Below are 20758 nucleotides of genomic sequence, written 5' to 3'. Positions count from 1 at the left end.
TACCAGTGGCAGTCTCCAGGTCGTGTGCTGTAGTCCTACACAGTGTTACCACTGGGGAAACCGAGCAAAAGGCACAGGGGGCCACCCTGTATATTGTTTTGCAACTTCCTGTGAATCTATCATTATTTCAAAATAAAAAGCTAAGAAAAATTTTTTTCTTTTTTTGAAGTCAGGCCCAACGGAGAAGGTTTGAATTGTTGTTTTGAATGATCTGCATACACTTCAAAGTCCCCATCTCCTAGCACTGGTGCCTCGTGGCTCTAGGTCAGGTTTCGTCCCCCAGCACCCACCTTGCACCGACTGGCCTCTTGTGCGTGGGCCGTGCTGAGGGAGAAGAACCTTGAGCACTGTGGGCCTGGCAAGTTCCTCTGCACCTCTTGAGTCTTTGCTGCTTTTTTTGAAAATGAGGGACTTGCTCTTTCCATGTTCCTCCACTCTTGCTAGCCTCATAAAGTTCTAAGAATCTTGACTGCATTGATGCCTTCGGCTGGAAGAGGAAGATGAGAGGGGCGGGCAGGGGTTCAAGAACTCTGTGCCTCGCTCCATGCCCTTCAGTGGCTGTGTTCAGTGTCACCTCCCAAGCTGCCAACCAAATGCATAAGCATCGCACTCTGTTTACACGGCCTTCAGTTTCACATGAGTCTGCAGTTGGATCACCCGTCAGAAGCGTGGAAGGACTCCGTACTTGAACACACCGTTCTGCCCCTTGCCTGGACGCTCGGAAAACAGTTGGTGATTTGTAGCTTGACAGTGAATCACTGCTAGGATTTACAGCCCTTCCCAGCGCCATCCAGACCCTGTCAGCCAGTACGGTTCCAGCTCAGCAACTGGACTCTTGTTTCACACTGAGCCACACTCATGCAAAGCGATATTTCTAAAATTTTTGGCAGTGTTGCCTTTGGGTGGCTTCCTTCCCCTGCCCCTATGTTCTCCTGAGTTATTGGCCGTTGTGTTGTGGAATGGGGCTGCAGGGAGCTCAGGGGAGCCCAGGTGGCTTCTCAGGCCTTCTCTGAGAACTCAGGATAGCGATGCTCTTACTGAGGGCAGAGGCAGAACTGTCTGGGGCAGGGGAGGAAGAACTACGCCACTCTTTCCCTGGCGGGAGACCAAGGCATGTGGAGGAGGAGATGGTGTGGCCAAAAGGGACAGGTGCTGGGTCTTGGCCTCTGCTGTTCCATTACTGATAAAGGGGACCTGCCCCACAGGACAGCATGAAAGTGGGGTCATGAGAAGCCAAACAAAGGGCCAAAGGGTCACCTCCCTGGGCCCCATGGCCAGCTCACCGTGCCCTTATTGAATGGGTCTGGAGAAGGGACATGCACGGTGTGTGCCAGGTCGACTCTCCAGGAGACCATCACCGTGACCCCTGCAGGCTGTTTTAGGACAGTGTCATTTTGAAAGGACCCCAAGCGAGGAACCCAAGAATCTGCAATTCGAGCTCACTACAGAAACACATTTCATCCTTACAATTTATTTTCCTCTTCATGTTCTAAAACCAAATGGAGCATGTATGAATGGCTCGTGTAAAATAAAGCTACAGTGCCATAAAATTAATCCCCGTGCTTTTTGAGCTTGAGATCAGGTAAAAATCACACTGTTCTTGGATGGCGGCACCTGGTAATTTTTTATGGTCTTTCTAATGCTCATTTTATTCATTTTTTTTTTCCAAAATAGAAAAAAAAAGAAATCGCAGTGTTAAATCTTTGGCAGGAAAGAGCACCAAAGATTGTTAAGAAAGAAAAAGAATGAATTAGGAAGATTCCTTGGATTTATTCCACCATGGCTATGTAAGAAAGCACTTGCCAGTGTTCCTAGTGACCCGGCACCAAGAAAGTTTCCCAGGAGGAAGAGTTCTATGTGGGGAAGATGTTGACGTGCCTTGAATATCCTGTTTTGGTGCTAAAAGCACCACAGATTTTTAAGAACTACTAATAATTTTACTTAATTTTACCATTTACCCCCTTCCGCCTTCTTAACACAAGGCCACTGAGGAAGCACAACACTTGGTCTCTCTCACGCTTACCTCGTCTATACTGTTCTGATTTGCCATCCTAAGAAAGATATTTTAAAAAAATATATAGCTTTTCTGAATTCTCGCTAAAATATTGCTGCATCTTTCCAATTTCTCCTCTAGGAGTCGGTAAAGTGTTAAAGAAGATCAACAAGGCCATCAGCTCCAAGAAGAATAAGGACCTTGTGACCGTGGCCAATGCAGTGTTCGTGAAGAACGGCTTCAAGATGGAGGTGCCTTTTGTCACCCGGAACAAAGACGTGTTTCAGTGTGAAGTCCAGAACGTGAGCTTTGAGGATCCAGCCTCCGCCTGTGATTCCATCAACATGTGGGTTAAGAACGAAACCAGGGGTGAGTGGCCCTGGTTCCCCGGGCATGGTTTTGTACTATCTTGTATTTTGTGAATGGAAACACGAGGGGGACTCTGAGGTTCTAATGGGTCCCATGGCCATTCCATGGTGAAAGGCCTGGACTCAAGGAGGTTTCATGACTCCGTCCATATTCCTTCCCCTTTTTTAAAATTTATTTTTTATTTATTTATTTTTTAATTTTTTAAAAAGATTTTATTTATTTATTTGAGAGAGAGAGCATGAGCATGAGGGAAGAGAGGTCAGAGGGAGAAGCAGACTCCCTGCTGAGCAGGGAGCCCGATGTAGGACTCAGTCCCCGGACTCCAGGATCATGACCTGAGGCAAAGGCTGTCGCTTAACTAACTGAGCCACCCAGGCCAGGCGCCCTTCCTTCCCTTTTCTTGCCACCACCACTCCCTGTGCTGTTCCGGACTATTCCCCCTGCGGCCCTGGCAACAGAGTAGAATTCAGCCGCGCTGACTCTTCCCCGCCCTCGCTACATCTCCTCCCTGGAGGCCTTGCCTGCAGGCCCAGGCCCGCTCTGAAGGTTCAGCTGCTCAGTCCTTCCCACATGCGCCTCTGCGCCTGCCCCTTTCCCCCTGCGAGATTCGGGATCGGTCTCCCTCCTTGCTTTCCTTCCTTCTTGCTGGCATCCCCTCGGGGAAGGAGGTGCCTCCTCTGGGCTTACAATGGGCATGTGATTATGCGTGGTCTGTGCCCCTCTATGACGGCGCTTTCCACGCCGCTTCGTGATTACGCGTTTACACGCCTTTCTCTTCTCATTAGACCGAGGAGATGTCTAACGTGGGTGTTTTAAAACCTGTTAATTTGTAAACTGGAGGTCTATGTGGAAATGTTCTGGACTACGGATGGGTCCAGAACAATGGAGGAAAGGGAAGACTGCAGATATAGACCCGGGAAACTTGTTTTGTAGGAGGTTGAGTTTAGGGCACAAGAAGAGACCCAAAGACTCCATTGGGACCCAAGGACAGAACATGAGGAAACTGGCTTTTCGGGTTGTATGTTTCCAAGCGTGGTTCCGGGGGCGCCTGCATCAGGATTATCCAGGGCATTTGTTCTGAATGCAGATCCCTGGACTCCTCCTGTATCGAATCTCTGAAGGAGGGGGCCTGGCTTTCTGCATGGAAACGCGTGCTCGCCCAGTCTGCCTCCGCCCCCCGACCCTCCAGCAGACTTGTAGACGCAAGTGTCCAAGAGCATGTGGCAGACTAGTGCAGAGGTGGACCAGGAGGGCCAGGGAGGGCAGAAGGGAGCCAGAACGGCATTCCTTCTCCACAGGGTCCTGGACAGCGCGATCTGGGCTTCCTTCCTAAAACCACAGAACGATCAGGAGACCTGCAAGTGTGAAGGGTTTAGTGGTTCTTTCTGGGCCTAGAGGCCTAAGAACAGAGGTCCCTGGTGCTCAGAGCTAGATGGCTGGTTGACGGTGGTGTGTCAATGCTCCCTGCTAGCCTTCTTTCCCAGTGTGCTGGGAATAGTCAGTCATGCTTGTGTGCACGTGACAACACTCAAACTGCCTGGACACACACTGACTCGGTTGCTTACTGCCTCTGGGGAAGGGGGGAGTGTGGTAAGACTTGGGCATGCTTTTCAACCCTACAGGCCCACTCCCGTCTTTATAAACAAAGATTTTATATTTTATAAGATTATAATATAATTATATTTTATAAGATTATCTTTTATAATCTTTTTGTAAGGTTTTATAAGATTATATTTTATAAGATTTTATAAACAAAGATTTTACTACTCGCTCTGCCGTCCTGAAGTGAAATCCATGGCTCACGTAACCTGTGCACACGTACACAAAATTTTTATTCTTTTTAAAAAATTTTTTCAATTCTTAAAGATTTTATTTATTTATTAGAAAGAGTGCATGGACACACGAATGGTGGGGGGCAGAGAGACAAGCAGGCTCCCCGATGAGCAGGGAGCCTAATGTGGGACTCAATCCCACGAGCTTGGGATCATGACCTAAGCTGAAGGCAGACACTTAACTGAGCCCCCCCAGCCACCCCCGAAGTACACAAAATTCTTAAAAATTAGTATATGCTGAACTGTAATACAAGGAAAAACAAAACTAATTTATGTATGTAGTTCAGTAGGTAAACCCTTGGGCACCAGCTGCACCTGAGAACATAATAAAGCCGTCATATTCTTAGAATAATTGTGAACTGACAGCTACAAAAACAGATGGAGGCAGCTTTGTCATGCCAGTAACACGAAAACCACAAGCTGCCTTCCGCTTTCTCTGAAGCACTTTTTTCTAAAACGGTGCAAAATTCTTGGTAAATTTCAGAATAAAATAAGAAGAGTCTCCACTTGATATGCCCGGCAGTCACACACCTAGAAAATTCCCTGTACGTTAAGAACATGTCCCCAAACAGGTAACTTTGTGTTTACATGGAGGAGAGAGCGAGGTTCTGGGCTCCGGGGGTGCAAAACCAGTGTGACGCTAGTGTGAGTAAGCCGCACAGCAAGCAGGACACTTCTTTAGTGCGTGGGACCATTTGGAGCATCGCAGGACAGGTAGCTTCTTGGGCCACCTGCCACGCAGCTGACAACTCCCCCACAAGGTCCCGTGTTGTCCCCTTGGAGTGATCAGCCCCACTGAGGGGCACTTACCTACCTGGCAGAGCCCACGAGGACCCTGGAGATCCACCAGTCCACATTTGGAAGACTGCCCAGTCCCCTTCCTGCCCCTCCGGAGGGGGAGAGCCAGACCCCATGTGATGGGGTGATGATGGCCCCGCCGGGGCTGCCCTGCCTGCACCTCCACCTCTGCTGCTCCTTCCCCTACTCTATGCTCCAGCCATGCGAGCTTCCTCCCTGTCCCTCCAGCTCACCGGGCTCTCTCCTGTCACAGCTGGCTACGGGCTTGCCTTTCTTCCTCCCTCCCCTTGCTAATGCCTGTTTATTTCCCCACCCGCACAGGAACGGCATCATCACAGTTAAAAGTACAGGTGCTAAGTTTGAATCTCAGTTCTGCTGCTTCCTAGCCGTGTAACCTGGGGCAAGGTCCCTAACCTCCCTGTGCCCCAGAGTCCTCACCTGTAAAGTGGAGATACGACAGTGGCATCTACTAAAAGTTATAACAACATTAAGGTTTTTATGGAAATGTAAATAATATGCATAAAGCATTTAGCAAAGTGCATAGCGCTTAATAAATGTTCAACAAGCATGAGCTGTTTTTTTTTTTAATTTTTAAGCAATTTTTTAATTAACATATAGTGTATTATTAGCCCCAGGGGTACAGGTCTGTGAATCATCAGGCTTACACACTTCACAGCACTCACCATAGCACATACCCTCCCCAATGTCCATAACCCCAGCCCCCTTCTCCCTACCCCACTCCCCCCAACAACCCTCGGTTTTGTTTCTTGAGATTAAGAGTCTCTTATGGTTTGTCTCCCTCCTGGTCCCATCTTGTTTCATTTTTTCCTTCCCTACCCCTGAAACCTCCCACTATGCCTCTCAAATTCTTCCTATCAGGGAGATCATATGATAATTATCTTTCTCTGATGGACTTACTTTGGCGTGAGCTGTTTTTATAGCTATCAGGGCAAGTAATACTTCAGGGAACCCATCCATCCCTGACCCCACCGACCAGATCGGATCCCTCTCTTATTTGCCCTCGCATCTTCGAGTACTTCTGCTTCAAGGTAGTTATTACTATTGCATACACTTTCCTAAGACATTTATGCCAACCTCCCCCTCTCTCTTGTCCATAGCTTTCTGAGGGTGGGCCTCATTTTTTGTATGTTCATTTTCTTGCCTAGAAGAGTACTTGGCACATGGTAGGTAGGTATCCAAGAATGGATGGTGGGGTGGTGGTCGGATGGATGGGTGGGAAGGAGGTGGGTAGGTGAATGCACGTCTACGCACAGCTCTGTACGTAGTTCTTGATGACAGGGCCTCCAAGTGCTTCACTGCTTCTAAACCATGCATTTCTTTTTATCATTTCTCGTTATTTCTTCATCCCCCTTATTATATCTTGACCCTGACAGTGTCAATCAGAGGCCTGATCTACCACAACAAAAAGGAGTCTGTGGAGACAATAAGCGTCTTTTTAGACACTTAGACACTTACTGAGCACTGACGGTGCACTCAACACAGAGAGAGACTTGACCTTCAGAAAGTGAATGACAGGGTCCTTGTTCTTGTGCAGTTTATGGTCCAGGTGGAAGAGAGAGACACATTAGATGGGTCTAAAACCACACGTATAATGGTGGTGCTGAGTGTTGAGCTTTATGGAAACTTCCGGGAGTTTGGGAGGAGGGTCTGAGGAAGTATATTATAGATACAGAGTGGACCTGTGTCTTAAAGGCACCTAGGGGTTGGATTGGGTGATGTTTCCAGCAAAGATAAGACACAACCTCCACTGTTGGGAGCCAACTGTGAGGAATTTGCCATGGCTGAAGCACAGAATTGTGACTTCCTCCCACAGGACACGGGCTGCCCTTTCCTAGAATGATGGCCATTTAAGCTTGGGGATTTTCCTTCTGACCTTGACTGATGGTGGCATTGGTGCCCCCTTGTGTAAGTAAGGAGTAGTGATGAAGCTCTTCTTGAGGACACTGGAGTCTGGGCAACCTCTGGGTGTGCGTCTTGACTGGACCATGATGTAGGCAAACGTTTGTTTATTGGACATCAACTTCTTGAACATCATCTAAAGGGACTCAAAGCCCTCACACCTGAATTCAGCAGTCTTGCTTCTTCAGAAACCATTGATTGTACTCTAACCATTTAAAGAATTACAACTTAACGTTTCTATTACAGCACCATGATTTTCTTTTTTCAATGCTGGGGTCAAAAGCTATAGTTAAACTAATTTTTAGTTTAACTAATTAGTAAGCTAATTTTTTATCACTTTGGGTATTAGTAATCCCTCGTTTAACACATATACAGCTGAATCTTCAAAGACCGAGCAAAAGGAACCTTAATGAAAACCCAAACCTTCAAGCACAGGTTGCATTTGAGAAAGGTCTTCGTAGCCTCAGAGAATGTTCTGAGACTGTCACAGTTGTTTGCTCCTTCACTCCTGACACAAACAAGATGGACCATTCTTGACATTTTGTGGAGCGAATGTCCCTTCAACTCCGGAGGGCTTCTAGGACAGACCCCATTTCTTTTTATCTCTATAATATTACACCTAGCTCGATTCCTAACTCATAAATGTATACACCAGTTTTTGGTTCCAGCCCTTCAGTAAGTAGCTGTGAGGCCTTGTGGTACCAGGAATGCCAAGCAAATGCCCGACATTTCTAAAACCTTCAGAGAAATTAAACATTTATCCTTGATAAAATTGCGCAGGCCAAAGAGCTTCATTTTTGCCCAGGGTAAATCCACTCGGTGGTTGAAACAGCAACTGCATCTCTCGTGCTGATGGCAAACCCTCCTTGGGAGTCGCACCTGTCAGTTATTAGCAGCGATAGGGAAATTCATCATTAATTAAGTATAGCTTATTTAGATGAGTAAGATTTTCTAAAACATGGGGTTTGCAGGCAATGAGTTATAAAATAATTTCTTTTTTGTTTTATTTCTTTTAAGATTTTATTTATTTATTTGTCAGAGAGAGTGTGAGCACAAGCAAGGAGAGTGGCTGACAGGAAGAAGCAGGCTCCCCACTGAGCAGGGAGCTCAATGCAGGACTCGATCCCCGGACCCTGGGATCATGACCTGAGCAGAAGGCAGATGCTTAATCGACTGAGCCACACCCAGACATTTCAGTTATAAAAATACTTTGATGAAAATTCTGGTAACCTTCAAATAGAGGCTGTCTGAAGTCCTTTTTGGATTCTCTGATTTTATCTTTAATTTCTCAGCTTTCATTTTATAGTGAGGAAAAAAAAAATGAGAAAGGACCAAAAGGGTGTTATAAACAGTTCCCTTTCAGTCTTTTAAAAATTTTTTTCATTTTTTTTTTTTTTAAACTGTCTGCGCTCCAACACTGCCTTTTGCCCTCCAGTGGACTGCCAATACTGAGATCTTCCCGTGCTTGTTCTGCGACCCTCTAGGTATGATCGACAGCCTGCTCTCCCCAGATCTCATCGATGGTGCGCTCACCAGACTCGTCCTGGTCAATGCCGTGTATTTTAAGGGTTTGTGGAAATCACGGTTCCAACCCGAGAACACGAAGAAACGTACGTTTGTGGCAGCCGATGGGAAGTCGTATCAAGTGCCCATGCTAGCCCAGCTCTCCGTGTTCCGATGCGGTAAGTGTCCGCGTGGCCGTGCGCCCCGCCAGCACTTTCACTTCATCCAGGCACAGAACTGACTGATTTTTTTAAAAAAAAAAAAAAGCTCAGAAGAGAGGAGGGCAGGACTTTTTTTAAAGCTGCAAAGTTTTGTATTGTTCACAGAGGTTATGTATTAATGTATAACATATAGGCTTTTAGGTTGACATTTAAAGACAGAGGACAGCTCATAAAATATGAAATATAAACGGGCATTAAGCCTACAAAAGCCTCATCAAATCATCATTAGCTACCTTACATTACCAAATTAAAAATAAAAGTAAAAATTTGATTTCCTTTCCACTTACCAATTTGCAAACATTACAAAGATCGACAAAGCCCAGTTGTAGCTCTGGTGGGGGCTGGGGGAGATGTTGGTACCCCGATTGTGGTGGGCAGAAGAAGTGTGGGATGGGGACTTCCTAGGAGCCCACGTAGTGATCCCACACCAAGGAACGTAAGCTCTGAAGATCCTCTCACCCTAGCAAATAAATAAAACCCAGATACGTATGTATAGTGGAACATATGTGATAAATAGATGAAGATTTACATAAGTAGAAAGATGATACAATATACGGTTGATTTCAGAAAACAAGTTCTAGAACAGCAGATGCTGATTCATCTCATTTACGTAAAATACTTTCTATATATTCCTCCATCTGTAGAGACACGTCTTGGAGGATGTTCAATAAAATGTGAACAGTGGTACTACTTCAAATGATTACTTTTCTTTGTTTGAATCTGCAAGTCTTTTAAAACAAGCCTGTGTCAGTTTCACGACCCAGGAAACAGTGACCAGCCCCTGCTGTCATTACCACAGCATTGACACACGAAGTCTGGTGATTCTTTTTTTAATCCTGGTTTCATGGAAGCATTTGTCGTCCAATTTAAACTGATCTTTTTCCTCTGTAAGTTAGCCTTTGTGTCTCTCATCAGAACCTGAACACATGGGCCCCGAGTATGACCTTTGCATATTCGGTCGCTGAAAGCATCCGGTGCTGCTCGGGGTCCGCCATCTGCGTAATTGTCTAAGTGAAGGAATGGCTCCCGAGAAGGGAACAGGAACAAAGTCCCTTTCCTTCTTGCTTATCTTTCGTGAAGCTTCTAGATGAATTTTTGTCATTCCCTCGAATGTTTTCTTTTTTAGAAGATAATTTTTATTTAAAAGCCCTGCAGGAAGATAACATGCTCAGCAAGTGAGAATAATAAAAGGCTCTTTCTGCCCAAAAGTCATCCCCTCTTTCTCGTGGTAGCCCAGCCCTCCCTACTCCCTGCTGGTGTTGCTGGGAAGACCTCACTGGAACGCCAGCAAAGCCACCAGCTTGTATCCGAAGCAAAGCCGTTTTATTTTAGGTCAATCTTTATACACGTTATCTGTTCTAATAAAAAGGCTAAAAGTGAAAGGCCTTCAATGATTGTATGTTTCTGTTGCTGAAAAATAAATATCAGTCGTGAAAGATTAAAACACAGGGATCCTGTAGCCATATGAAAGACACATGAAACACTAATATGTTTGTTTTTACAGGAATGGAACATGTTTTCTTCATTATATAATATGTTCCTAGAGAGGCAGTTACATATCCGGGTAGCCTCTCCATTAAGAACGGATTTGTCTGAGAGTGTGTGTATATGACAGACAGTAATGCACAAATGCATTCTCGCTGTCAAGGATTCTAACCGTATAGAACCACAGTAAGCTGGTGCCTTCTCTCCGCCTCCCGAGAGTCATGCCTTCCCTTCCCTATCCTCTTCCCCCCTGTTCTGAGGCCCCAGGAGGCTGCCCTGGGGCTCTCCTGCCTCCCCTTGCGTTGGCTGTGAGGTAAACTGGCAGGTGGTAGGGTTGCAGGAGGAGAGGGTTTGGGTCATTGACTTCCAGGCCCTCCTTGTGGTCCCCAGGGCGGCCGCTCCCCTGTAAGAAAGGTCTCTACTCCTGTCAGCGGGTGTGGCCAAGAGCGCGTTCTCTCTGGGTCACCATGCTGCCCTCCCGCTCCCCAGCCTACGGTTGGTAATGTTTGTAGCCCAAGATACTATCTGGAATGGCTTCTCTGTTCTCTGCCCATGCTTTGTAAATACTCCTGTCATTAAACTCCTTTTCAGGGACCCAGTGATCTTGTCTCTTCCTCTCGGACCCTTACTGATCCGCACTGAATTCAGAGCAGAAGGAAACCCGCTTCTCTGCAGCATTCTCGCTCCCCCACAGTAAACGCTGTGGACAGCCGCCGTCCTCCCTGTGCCTCTCACGGGGGTTTGCTGAGTAACCGGGAAGTGGAACCCAGTCTCTTCCTGGGCCATGTGACAGAGCACACGGGGGTCCTATGTTCCCTGGTTTCCCTCTTGGGCCAGCACAGCTGCTTCTCGGGGTGACACAGGGCAGACTTGTCACATCTGTGAAGACAGCACAGCAGCTACTTGTTTTCGTGACTACAGACCACTTAGCTGGCCACCCCTTGCTGCCTGTCACCAGTCCGGCTGGCACGACCAGCCAGTGCTCAGAGATGGGCCATTGCCGCTGAGCTCAGAGACTGCCCTGCGTACTCACATGACCTCTGCAAACCACCCCCCTCCCCTGCTCCCCTCCCCCATCGCAGGTGTTCTGGGTCTCACCACACCCCCTCCATCACTTTGTAGAAACATTGGTAGTCCATGTATCGGTCCTCTGGACCGTCCGCCCAAGACGCCATCGAGATCTCTGAGAAGATTCACTTCGTAACATTAAGAAGAGAGGGTGGAAAATGAAAGATGAGGGGACCCCTTCTGACTATATCCCACAGAGTAGAAGCACATTAAGGATAAACACTCTTCTAATTAAAAAAAAAAAGTTCTTGAAATCTTTTTTTTTAGAAGAAGTGTATTTCATGCTCATTGCAAAAATCTATAAATAAAACACTGCAATGAGGCAAAAAATAAATGTTCTCCTATAATCCCATTTCCCAGCGTAAGAACCCCTTTAGTGGTAGGTGTATTATTTAAGGCCTTTTCTAGAGATACAGAAAGTATGTTTATGAAACTTCTTTTGCACAATAGGATTATACTGTAATTTCTATTCTATAATCTGCTTTATACATTAGATAGTATATTGTGGAAAACTTTATGTTAATTCACATAGCTTTACTTGATCCTTTAATCAGCTGTATAATATTCCATGGCATAAATGTATTATACTATTCTATGGATATTAGTATTGTATATATTATTACATTTTCCTGTAGTAAACACTTCAGCAAGAATTTTTGTACATAAATCCTTAGCAACTGTCAGAATTTATAAAGGTACTTTCCTTGGATAGGAATTGCTGAATCAAAAGTTGTTGTAATTTTTTTGATTTATGGTTATGAATTTAGACATTAAAGACTTCATCTTGAAAAAAAAAAAAGACCACAAAGATTTCCAAATATATACGTATATATGTGTATATATATAAATATATTTGAATATACAGTATATTTCCCATTTTCACCCTCCTCTAAGCTTCCAACTCATACCTACCTATTCACCTTACCTCTCTACCTGGCTGTCTATTAAGTTTTAGTTCCATAGATGAAACATATTATTGTCCTCCCCCATCTGGTTCTCCCTCCACGTTCGTTAGCTCAGCAAGTGTCACCTGCACTTACCTAGTTGCTTAAACCACACTTTCTTCCCCATTAATTCTCCCCAGACCCCCTTTGCATTTCAGCTAGAGTATGGACCACGCTGCATTCAGTGGTTCTGATTTTTGCTTTCAGATCTGTATTTCAGTTTCCTCTGAAGTAGAGCTGAAATAGTTCCCCAAGAGCACAGGAAATCCATAAAGCTGCTTGTAGTGGAAGGTAATTGGAGGGATTTTCATCTATAAAGTTTTCCTGATATTCAATATTTAAAATATTCTCTCTGAGTTTAGAGGCCAAGAGGAGTTCTTAACATTTCAAGCAAGCCTAGTTACTTCCTCCCTTGTAGGATTTAAAGAAGGGATCAGAGTCTTTTGGGGGTTTTCCAGAATATCTGGATCATCCCCAAAATACCATTTACAGAAAGTTCTAAATCTCTATGTTTTTAATACTTGGTTCTTCGTTACTTCTCATTAAAGGTTTTGTTGATCCCCATTCATCGAAGAGAGAAGATTGCTCTTCTCTTCTAATCTGTTTCCTCCTTTCCAGCATGAATGAACCTGCTTCATTCACATTTTTCTACACTCCAGCATCATTAGAGAACACTCCATCTACTTCCCAGATGTTAAAGCACAGAGAGCCTGGCCGGGACTTTTTAACAGAAAGGCTCTGGGACAAAGACAAGCTGCCTGCTAGGACACAAAGCTCCAGCTCCCCTTCCTTGCTTGATTCCTTCTGGCCTGGAGCTGCGCCCACTGCAGTCGCTGTGGTTGCTCTTCGTGGACTGAGGCTGCATTTCAGCTTTTTGGGCAGTGACCGAGCACTCAACAAGAAATGCATTTTATAAAGCTCCTTCCATCAGTAGATGAAAGTTTTTACTGGGTACAAGCAAGCCTGTGTGCTCAGCGCTGTGCTGCGTGTATCATCGGGTTGAATCTTCCCAGCAATCCTATAAACCAGGCACTGCTATCCCATTTTACAGATAAACTAAGATTGGCATTAAGCCACATGCCCAAGATGCAGAGCTAGCGTGTCAGAAGAGCCAGGATTTGAATCCAGATTCTAGACCTCCAGATTTCATGTGTTTAACCTCAGCCCTTGTTCTCCCTAAGACGATGCTGAGAAAGCAGTCTTGGAGTGATCAGGGTAGGAGAGGAGAGGTGTTAATTTGTCCCCTACCTCCTCAAGCCACCAAGCAAAGATTAGCATGGAAGGGGTGTGTGCAGAGAGGCATCTGTGATCAGAAGCAGAAGCAGGGCCAGGGAGAAAGGAGTCATTGGGTGGACGTGAGTGCCCGGGTACAGAATGCTTAGGGGTTATTCACAGAACTGATCAGTCACTGGTGTATCCAGTGGAGGGCGCTTGGGTGGCTCAGTCGGTTAAGCATCTGCCTTCAGCTCAGGTCATGATCCTGGGGTCCTGGGATGGAGGCTGCTTCTCCCTCTGCCCCTTTCCCCTGCTCATGATCTCTCTCTCTCTCACTCTTTCTCTCACTCTCTCATAAATAAATAACATCTTAAAAACAAAACACGTATCCAGTGGAGGCTGGATTCACTGGTGGAGGTAGAAGCCGTCTCCCCGCTGGAAAAACACACCCCAGCTCATAATTTTTCTTTATTCGTGCGTGACCCTGATTCTTCTTATCAGAACAGTAAATGTTTCTAGAAGTGGTTAGCGGATGCCTCCAGGTCCTTACTTCATGTCCTGAAGCGATCATTAACTGCTCCCCAAACCGCACACTTTCTAGAAGAGCTCTGCCAGATCAGGGCTTCGTATTTTCTTTGAAGATTAAAGGGCTCATTAGGAAATGGTGGTTTTTTTCTGACTCTCCCATTGATTTTCCAGGTTCTGTCGAGACCATTTTATTACTCAAGGTAAAAGGAAAGTTAAAGAATCCCATCTCTGGTTCTTAGGTAGCCCAGAGACAGAACTGGCCTTGAGTGACAGTTCCCGGGCATCCGGAGCCAGACAGGTTGCTGAACGGCCCCGCCGGCAAATGCAGCAGGATGGGCAGGGGATATCCTGAGCACCTCCCGAATTGCCCACAGTTTTCTTCCTGAAGGAGAAACTTGAATGTCATCCTGTCATGTCACATATTCTAATAGCTTTGCTATGCTTTATCATATTTTATAGCTAAAAGTGTTCGTTATGTAACAAAGACAAAGAAAGTTCGAGGTCTCTCCCTTTCTCCTGCCCTTCCAGCCCCCTCCTGTGGAGAACTGGCTTATTGAAGTTCCCTGTCTCACACTCGGTGACTGGCAGAGTTCGTCCCCAGAGAAAAGACAAGTGAAAATCATGAGAGAAACTCTCTTTTCTCTTTTTCTTAAATGCATTATTCTTCTGGGTCATCTAGAGCCGGGGGAGGAGGTGGAGGGCCCCCGTGTTCAGTGGGCATCGGCCATGGGCCCGGCCCTGCCAAGCGCCTTACATATTTTTTCTCATTTAATCATCACGGCGACCCTATGAGGGACGTACTTTTAATGCCCCTGATAGCGCCACTCTCCATAGTAAGTGGCATGCAGAGGTTAAGTGCCTCACCAAGGTCACTCCGTTCTTAAAAAGTCTGAAGTGCTTAATAAACCATTTCAGAGATCCGCCAGAAATCTAGAAATGCTGGCTTTCCATTCACATAGTTAATTTTAATGAGTCTCTCATTACATGCCTGATGTAAAGGTTTCATGGGATCCTAAGGCATGTTCCATGGGAGGTTCTTTCCCGGGGAGTCAGTGGCCTCCGTGGGCCCCGGGCCCCTGAGCTGGGCTTCCAGCTGGTGCCTTCCTGAGCTCAGTAACACCAGCTCCCATCAGTCAGTGCGCAGCTGTGCTGCTCAGCTGCTGAATGTTTTGAATGTTTTACATGGGATGAAAGGGTTCTCGGATCAAATGAGTTCAGGAAACCTGGGGATAGCCAAACAGCTTTCCTTCAGAACCGTCTCAGAGCCTTGACAGCACTGGTATATATTACGAATCTGCAAGAAGAATCAATCCAGTGTTTCCTAAACTCACTGGGGCATGGAATCTGTTTGTCTCCTGGGCGACATGCAGGTCTCCTGGGCATCTGTTCTCCAGACAGCCGCCATTTTGAGAAGTGCAGGTCTAAATCGTTGTCAGGTTTTTAATTAGGAAGTACAGATACCATAAGGTATCTAAAAGCCGTAAGGATGGTTACTGGAGTGGGTGAAGTGTGAGGAGGGACTGGGGTAGTGGACCCAGAAGGTCACTGTTGGCGTTAGACATACTGAATCCAAGTCCTGGTGTTCCACTTCTTAGCCCACGTGTCTCTAGGCAAGTTACTTACTTTCTCTAATTGTAGCCTCCTGGTCTATGAAATAGGACTGCTTTATTTTATGCCAAGTATTAGAAGTCAGACTGATTGGCCAGGGGAACGAGACTGAAACAAGTTAAAGTTATGCTAAGCTTTATCCTATGCTAACCTGACCGGCCAGGGCCGTCTCCAAAGAGAGCAACCACCCCCAGCTTTCAGGCTTAAGAATTGACTGACCGACCGGTCAGGGCCGCCTCCAAAGACAGCGACCCCTCCCAGCCTCACAGACTAACTTTTATAGAGTAAAAGCCTGGCCACACATAGGTGGCCAATGAGATTGTAACATTGCATAGTCATGTTAGGCCACACGCAGGTAGCTAATCGAATTACAATTTACCCTTTAGTAGCTGTTTGAACTAACCTATTACTCTGGTCAGAATTGGCGCTCAAGTTTGGCGCCCAAAAGGCGGGGATTTACATTCTTTGGTGGTTAGGGAGAGAGTATGTCTGCTTTACTGATTGGATGTTTTCACCTGGCCCAACTCCTCCTTGTATTCTGGGCTCTGTTATTAGGAACTGGCCGACCATATTTTACTGGTTTCTCAGACTTGTTTCTAAGTAGGTTCCTCTGTGGGGGGTGGGGCAGGGTCAGTTTAAGTTTTACTGCACAAACAACAAAATGGCTTTTAACCAAGATGGAGTCGCTCTGGCTAAATAGGCCCTTATAATACTACTTAGTGGGGCGCTGCAGCTTCTGAATGTGTTGAAATGGTTGGGGTGGGCCCTAAACAATGGAGCCGTTCATCCCTTTCTCCTCTCTTCACATGCTCACATAGGCTCAGCCAAAAGAGCAATTCTCAGGCAGCTCAAATTCATTCCTTTATTCACATGATAAGGGCCAGCTTCTTGCAAAGCACTGTATTCTAAGTGCCTCATGATCTCGTTCAATTCAACTCAACAGAATTAATGTTATTTTAGTGACGCCAAAGGCATTTTGTTAAGACATGTCTAAATTGAAGAAAGAATTCTTTACCAGGGAAAGAAGAAATAATTGTCTTTATCTTTGTCCTTTTAAAGAAACTATATTTAGAAAAGAGAAGTTTTCAAACTGAATTGACCTCTTCCCTCTGAAGCTACTACCCATGTGGTCAGCAAACATTCAGGCCACTTCTAGAAGTCATCAGGGATACCCTGAACCTGCCTCTGATTTCTTTAGGGTCTACAAGCACCCCCAATGATTTATGGTACAACTTCATCGAACTGCCCTACCACGGGGAAAGCATCAGCATGCTGATCGCCTTGCCAACCGAGAGCTCTACCCCGTTGTCGGCCATCATCCCTCACATCAGCACCAAGACCATAGACAGCTGGATGAGCACCATGGTGCCCAAGAGGGTGCAGGTCATCTTGCCCAAGTAAGTGGTCCCTCTCCCTGAAGGGAAGACATTGGGAGTACTCCGTCCCTGGAGCGGTTGTGTCAAATACCAGACAGCATGAAGCTAGGAAATGGCACAGCCTAAATCCTAAAGCCTGATTTACTTTTCAGAAGTTGCATGGTGGAAATACAAGGCTCTGCTTTTGCGGAAGCTTCCCCATGCCCCCTCCAGTTCCTGTGCCTCTCATGCGGCAGGATAATGATCATCAGGAGGGGAGCAAAGGAGGCAGCCTCACCTCTGAGTCTCCAGAAGACCTCAAGCTCCTTAGTACCATTTTGAGGGCTTTTAACTTACTTAATTTTGTCCAAAAGACTGAAAAACACATGTATAACCATACAGGAAAGGTTGGTCGTGTTTTGATAAGGAGTTTCATTTTAGTCTTTTTAAGTTTTAGCTGGAAGTTCCTGAAGACCAAGGTCCAAAAGCTAGGGGGTAAGGAAACGTTTTGAAACCATCCAGGCAGAATTCTTACATTAGTATCACACATTGGCAGTTCTTTCTTGCACCGTCCTCCCAAATTCTGCCTGAATCCCAAATTTCTAACAGGTGAGAGAATGCCTAATACCCAGACCTGTGAAAGAGGCAGTGAACCTCCCTTGTCTGTGATCGTGCCACCAGTTCCCGGAGCTTTTTTAGCAGCCATGTCTCAGGGGGGGAACGACACCTTCCAGTTCTAATAGCTTTTACTTCTCTGGTCACTGAGTTAAGGATAATCCAAGGAGTCCATTCATAATAAGTATTAGTAATCCTCCTAGGAATTTTTTTAATGTGAAGGGTGCCTCTATGTAGGCAGTGCTTGCTATAAATGAGTAAGGTTTATGACATTATAGGTAGAGCACAATTATAATGGTAAATTATCATTAGAGCCCATCTGTGATGAAAATCTGCTCGTCTACCCTGATTGCTCTTCCACCACATGGGAGAAAGCCTAAAAAAAAAAAAACCTTCCTCTGATGATAGATTTATAGCTGACATTTACGTAAGTGTGACTCTAAGGCCAGACAGGTCGCAAGAAACTCTTGTGACACCCAAATAGATTGCATTGTCACCAATTCCTGTTGTTAGTTCATACTTTCCTAGTAAAACGCTTTCAGAATCCCCTCAAGAAGGAGCAGGAATGTGTCTCCTCTCTTTCGACCATCCCCAGTGCGGCAGCCACCATGATGTTTGGTTGGTTGGAAATGGGGAAAACCTGTAGATAATCCTGTCACTATTCTGGATATCCTCCCATGAGCGTGAGGGAAAGTGCTTCCGCAGTGCTTCTTCCCTAAGAACTGGAATGGGGGAGCCTGCAGCACGTGAGGGTGAGACCACCCTCGTTTGCCGTTACGGGGTCCTGCTCCTTTCGCCTGCTGAGTGTTTGAGAGAGGAGTCGTTCTCTGCTTCAATCTTGGAACTATAGTTTCAGATACAGTTTAGATTGGTGTCCAGAGCATACTTAACAAAGAATCCGTTTACCAAGCCTTCTGCACCGGCACTGATAATATCGTTTTACATCGTTTATGGTATGATGATTTTCCCTCATTTTCTCTTTTCCTGCCAGGTTCACAGCTGTAGCACAGACAGACCTGAAGGAGCCGCTGAAAGCTCTTGGCATCACTGAGATGTTCGAGCCATTGAAAGCAAATTTTGCAAAAATAACAAGTATGTTCAATTTAAAACTTCTTCTTAAACTTGGAGACTGTGTTACACACTGGGTCTCTGATTTGTTCGGAAAGAAAAGATCAGGGGCGCTTGAGGGGCTCAGTCCACCAAGTGCCTGGCTCTTGATTTTGACTCAGGTCATGATCTCAGGGTCGTGGGATCAAGCCCCGTGTTGGGCTCTGCACTTAGCTGGGAGTCTACTTAGGATTCTCTCTCTCCCCCTCTGCCCCTCCCCCTGCTCTTTCTTTCTCTCTCTCAAATAAATAAATCCATCTTTAAAATTTAAAAAAGAACAAAAGAAAAGATCAAAATTAGGAGTGTATTGCCCTGAAATTCCCCACAATTTACTCTGATTTATCACCAAATGATGCTGTTCATCCTCAGTCAACAGAAATCATTCATCCCCGTGTTTCATGTGTACATTTCATGGGAGGCCCAGGTGACTCTGCAGTTCCAGAAGACCTTCGTGTATCATCTTTAATACTTACAAATGTAGCTCTTAATTAGATATCAGTCTTTCTTTTTCAAACGCAAACGATCTCCCTGTGTTTGGAAAATGAAGATTTTTAAACTCTCAGATCCTTGCTTCCATCTAGCAACAAGAGGCATGCACTATATCCAGATGTGTATTTTGGCATTTAATGCTCGTTAATCCGAAACAGTATAAATTCAGAGGGGTCTGTCTGGAACCTTTCTTTGCCAAAGCATCTAGGACACAGCTGATATTCTGTCACTACATTTGCCAATATATGTACCTTTTCCTAGAGCTATATTCCTGTTGAATATAACTCCGCTCTTGGTCCTTTTAATGTGGAGCACAGCAACCTCCTTCCAAAGAGAAGTCATGGCCTAAACATTATTTATGCTCCTTTTGTGTTTTTCCCCTTGAGAAGTTCATTACTGAGCTCGATGGCCTGCAGGTGAGCACCTGGGTGCCCATTCTGGGGCTACACATGACATCCCTGGTGAACTTGCAGCTGTAGGGATATTCTGACGCCCTTTGATCCTTGGATAACCCAGTGCATCCCAGGTACGGCAGCCTGAGTATCACCTGACAGCTTGTCTGAGGGGCACAGTCTTGGGTCTCACCCAGACATACTGGTGAATCATTTTAATAGGATTCTTCAGTCCAGTGACATTAGAGGGCATTGTTTGAGCCTGCACGTTCCCCTCCAGGGTTCTCTTCTATGGCCCTCCATCTACACTGGCAGGGTAGTTCACAGGTGCTCAGAGGGAAAACCCGGTGCCTGAAATTCTCCTAGATGTTATGGTTAACCTGCTGGTGACTTTTGTCCTGAAGACATCCCTCTCATTCTCCATTGGTCATATTAGAGCCCAGCATCTGTGCAGACAGTTGAAAACCGGGTGACCTGGAAAGCACTTTTTCAGTTTGCTTCCAGACCTGTGTCCCATCAAGGCTACCGTTCACTTCTGTTTGCATTCTCCTACAATGCTGTGGCCAGTGGGTATTGCTGGAATGATAAGGTTTTGCTGAGAAGGAAAATGGGTTCACTAGAAGGTTCCAGAGACACAATTGCCATTCTGAGTCTGGTTCTGAACTCTTCTTACACTCAGCACTCTTCTCACTAATACGGCAGTGAGATACTGGCTTTTGCTGTGAAAAACCACTCACCAACTATATGATCTGAGAGCAGATTTCTTAACCCTCTGGGCCTCGGTTTCCCCTTCCATAAATGCCATCTGAAATTCTTTCTGGATCTGACATTTTGTCCCTTACAAACCATATTGTTGCCTTGCTTCTTCTGGAAAACTGGACTTCTTTACTAAAGCTCCGCTCTTTTTATTTTTTTATGCAATGCTGAGTGATGAGAGTTGAACTGATAGAGGTACTAACACATTCAGGGGCGGTGAATCCCTCCTCAGAAGTGATATCACAGTTCACTTAACAGAGACTGAAATTCACGGCAGGTGACCGTCACCCAACAGCCTTCAATCACCGGACTGTAAGAGGTCACTTCTCCTGACACCTTTTAAGAACTAGAATTTGCCAAGGATTTGAAGTTACTTTCTGAGCCAAATGGATGGCCTGTGTATCAGATAAATGCTGTGTTTGTTTTATTTTCTGGAAACAGGGTCAGAAAACCTGCATGTTTCTCACATCTTGCAGAAAGCAAAAATTGAAGTCAGCGAAGATGGGACCAAAGCTTCAGCAGCAACAAGTAAGAACTGGGTCAGGAGCCAGAACGGTCCT

General features: G+C 45.6%; 1 protein-coding gene across 1 annotated transcript in view; it reads left to right on the top strand.

The window, feature by feature from the left end:
• SERPINE2 (serpin family E member 2) overlaps positions 1-20758 on the top strand; it is a 61277-nt gene that overhangs the window by 36421 nt on the left and 4098 nt on the right. Inside the window, exons 3-7 of the mRNA XM_045078787.1 lie at positions 2135-2362; positions 8397-8594; positions 16683-16881; positions 18446-18546; positions 20640-20726. Of these exons, the coding sequence (XP_044934722.1) occupies positions 2135-2362; positions 8397-8594; positions 16683-16881; positions 18446-18546; positions 20640-20726 (813 nt within the window). The remainder of the gene's footprint in view (positions 1-2134; positions 2363-8396; positions 8595-16682; positions 16882-18445; positions 18547-20639; positions 20727-20758) is intronic.

This window comes from Mustela putorius, unplaced genomic scaffold (genome assembly GCF_011764305.1).
Source record: "Mustela putorius furo isolate JIRA1106 unplaced genomic scaffold, ASM1176430v1.1 tig00000275_pilon_pilon_pilon, whole genome shotgun sequence".
In the NCBI taxonomy this organism is placed as follows: Eukaryota; Metazoa; Chordata; class Mammalia; order Carnivora; family Mustelidae; genus Mustela; species Mustela putorius.
The sequence above is the reverse complement of the archived record's forward strand: the minus strand, read 5'-3'. Positions and strand labels throughout refer to the sequence as shown.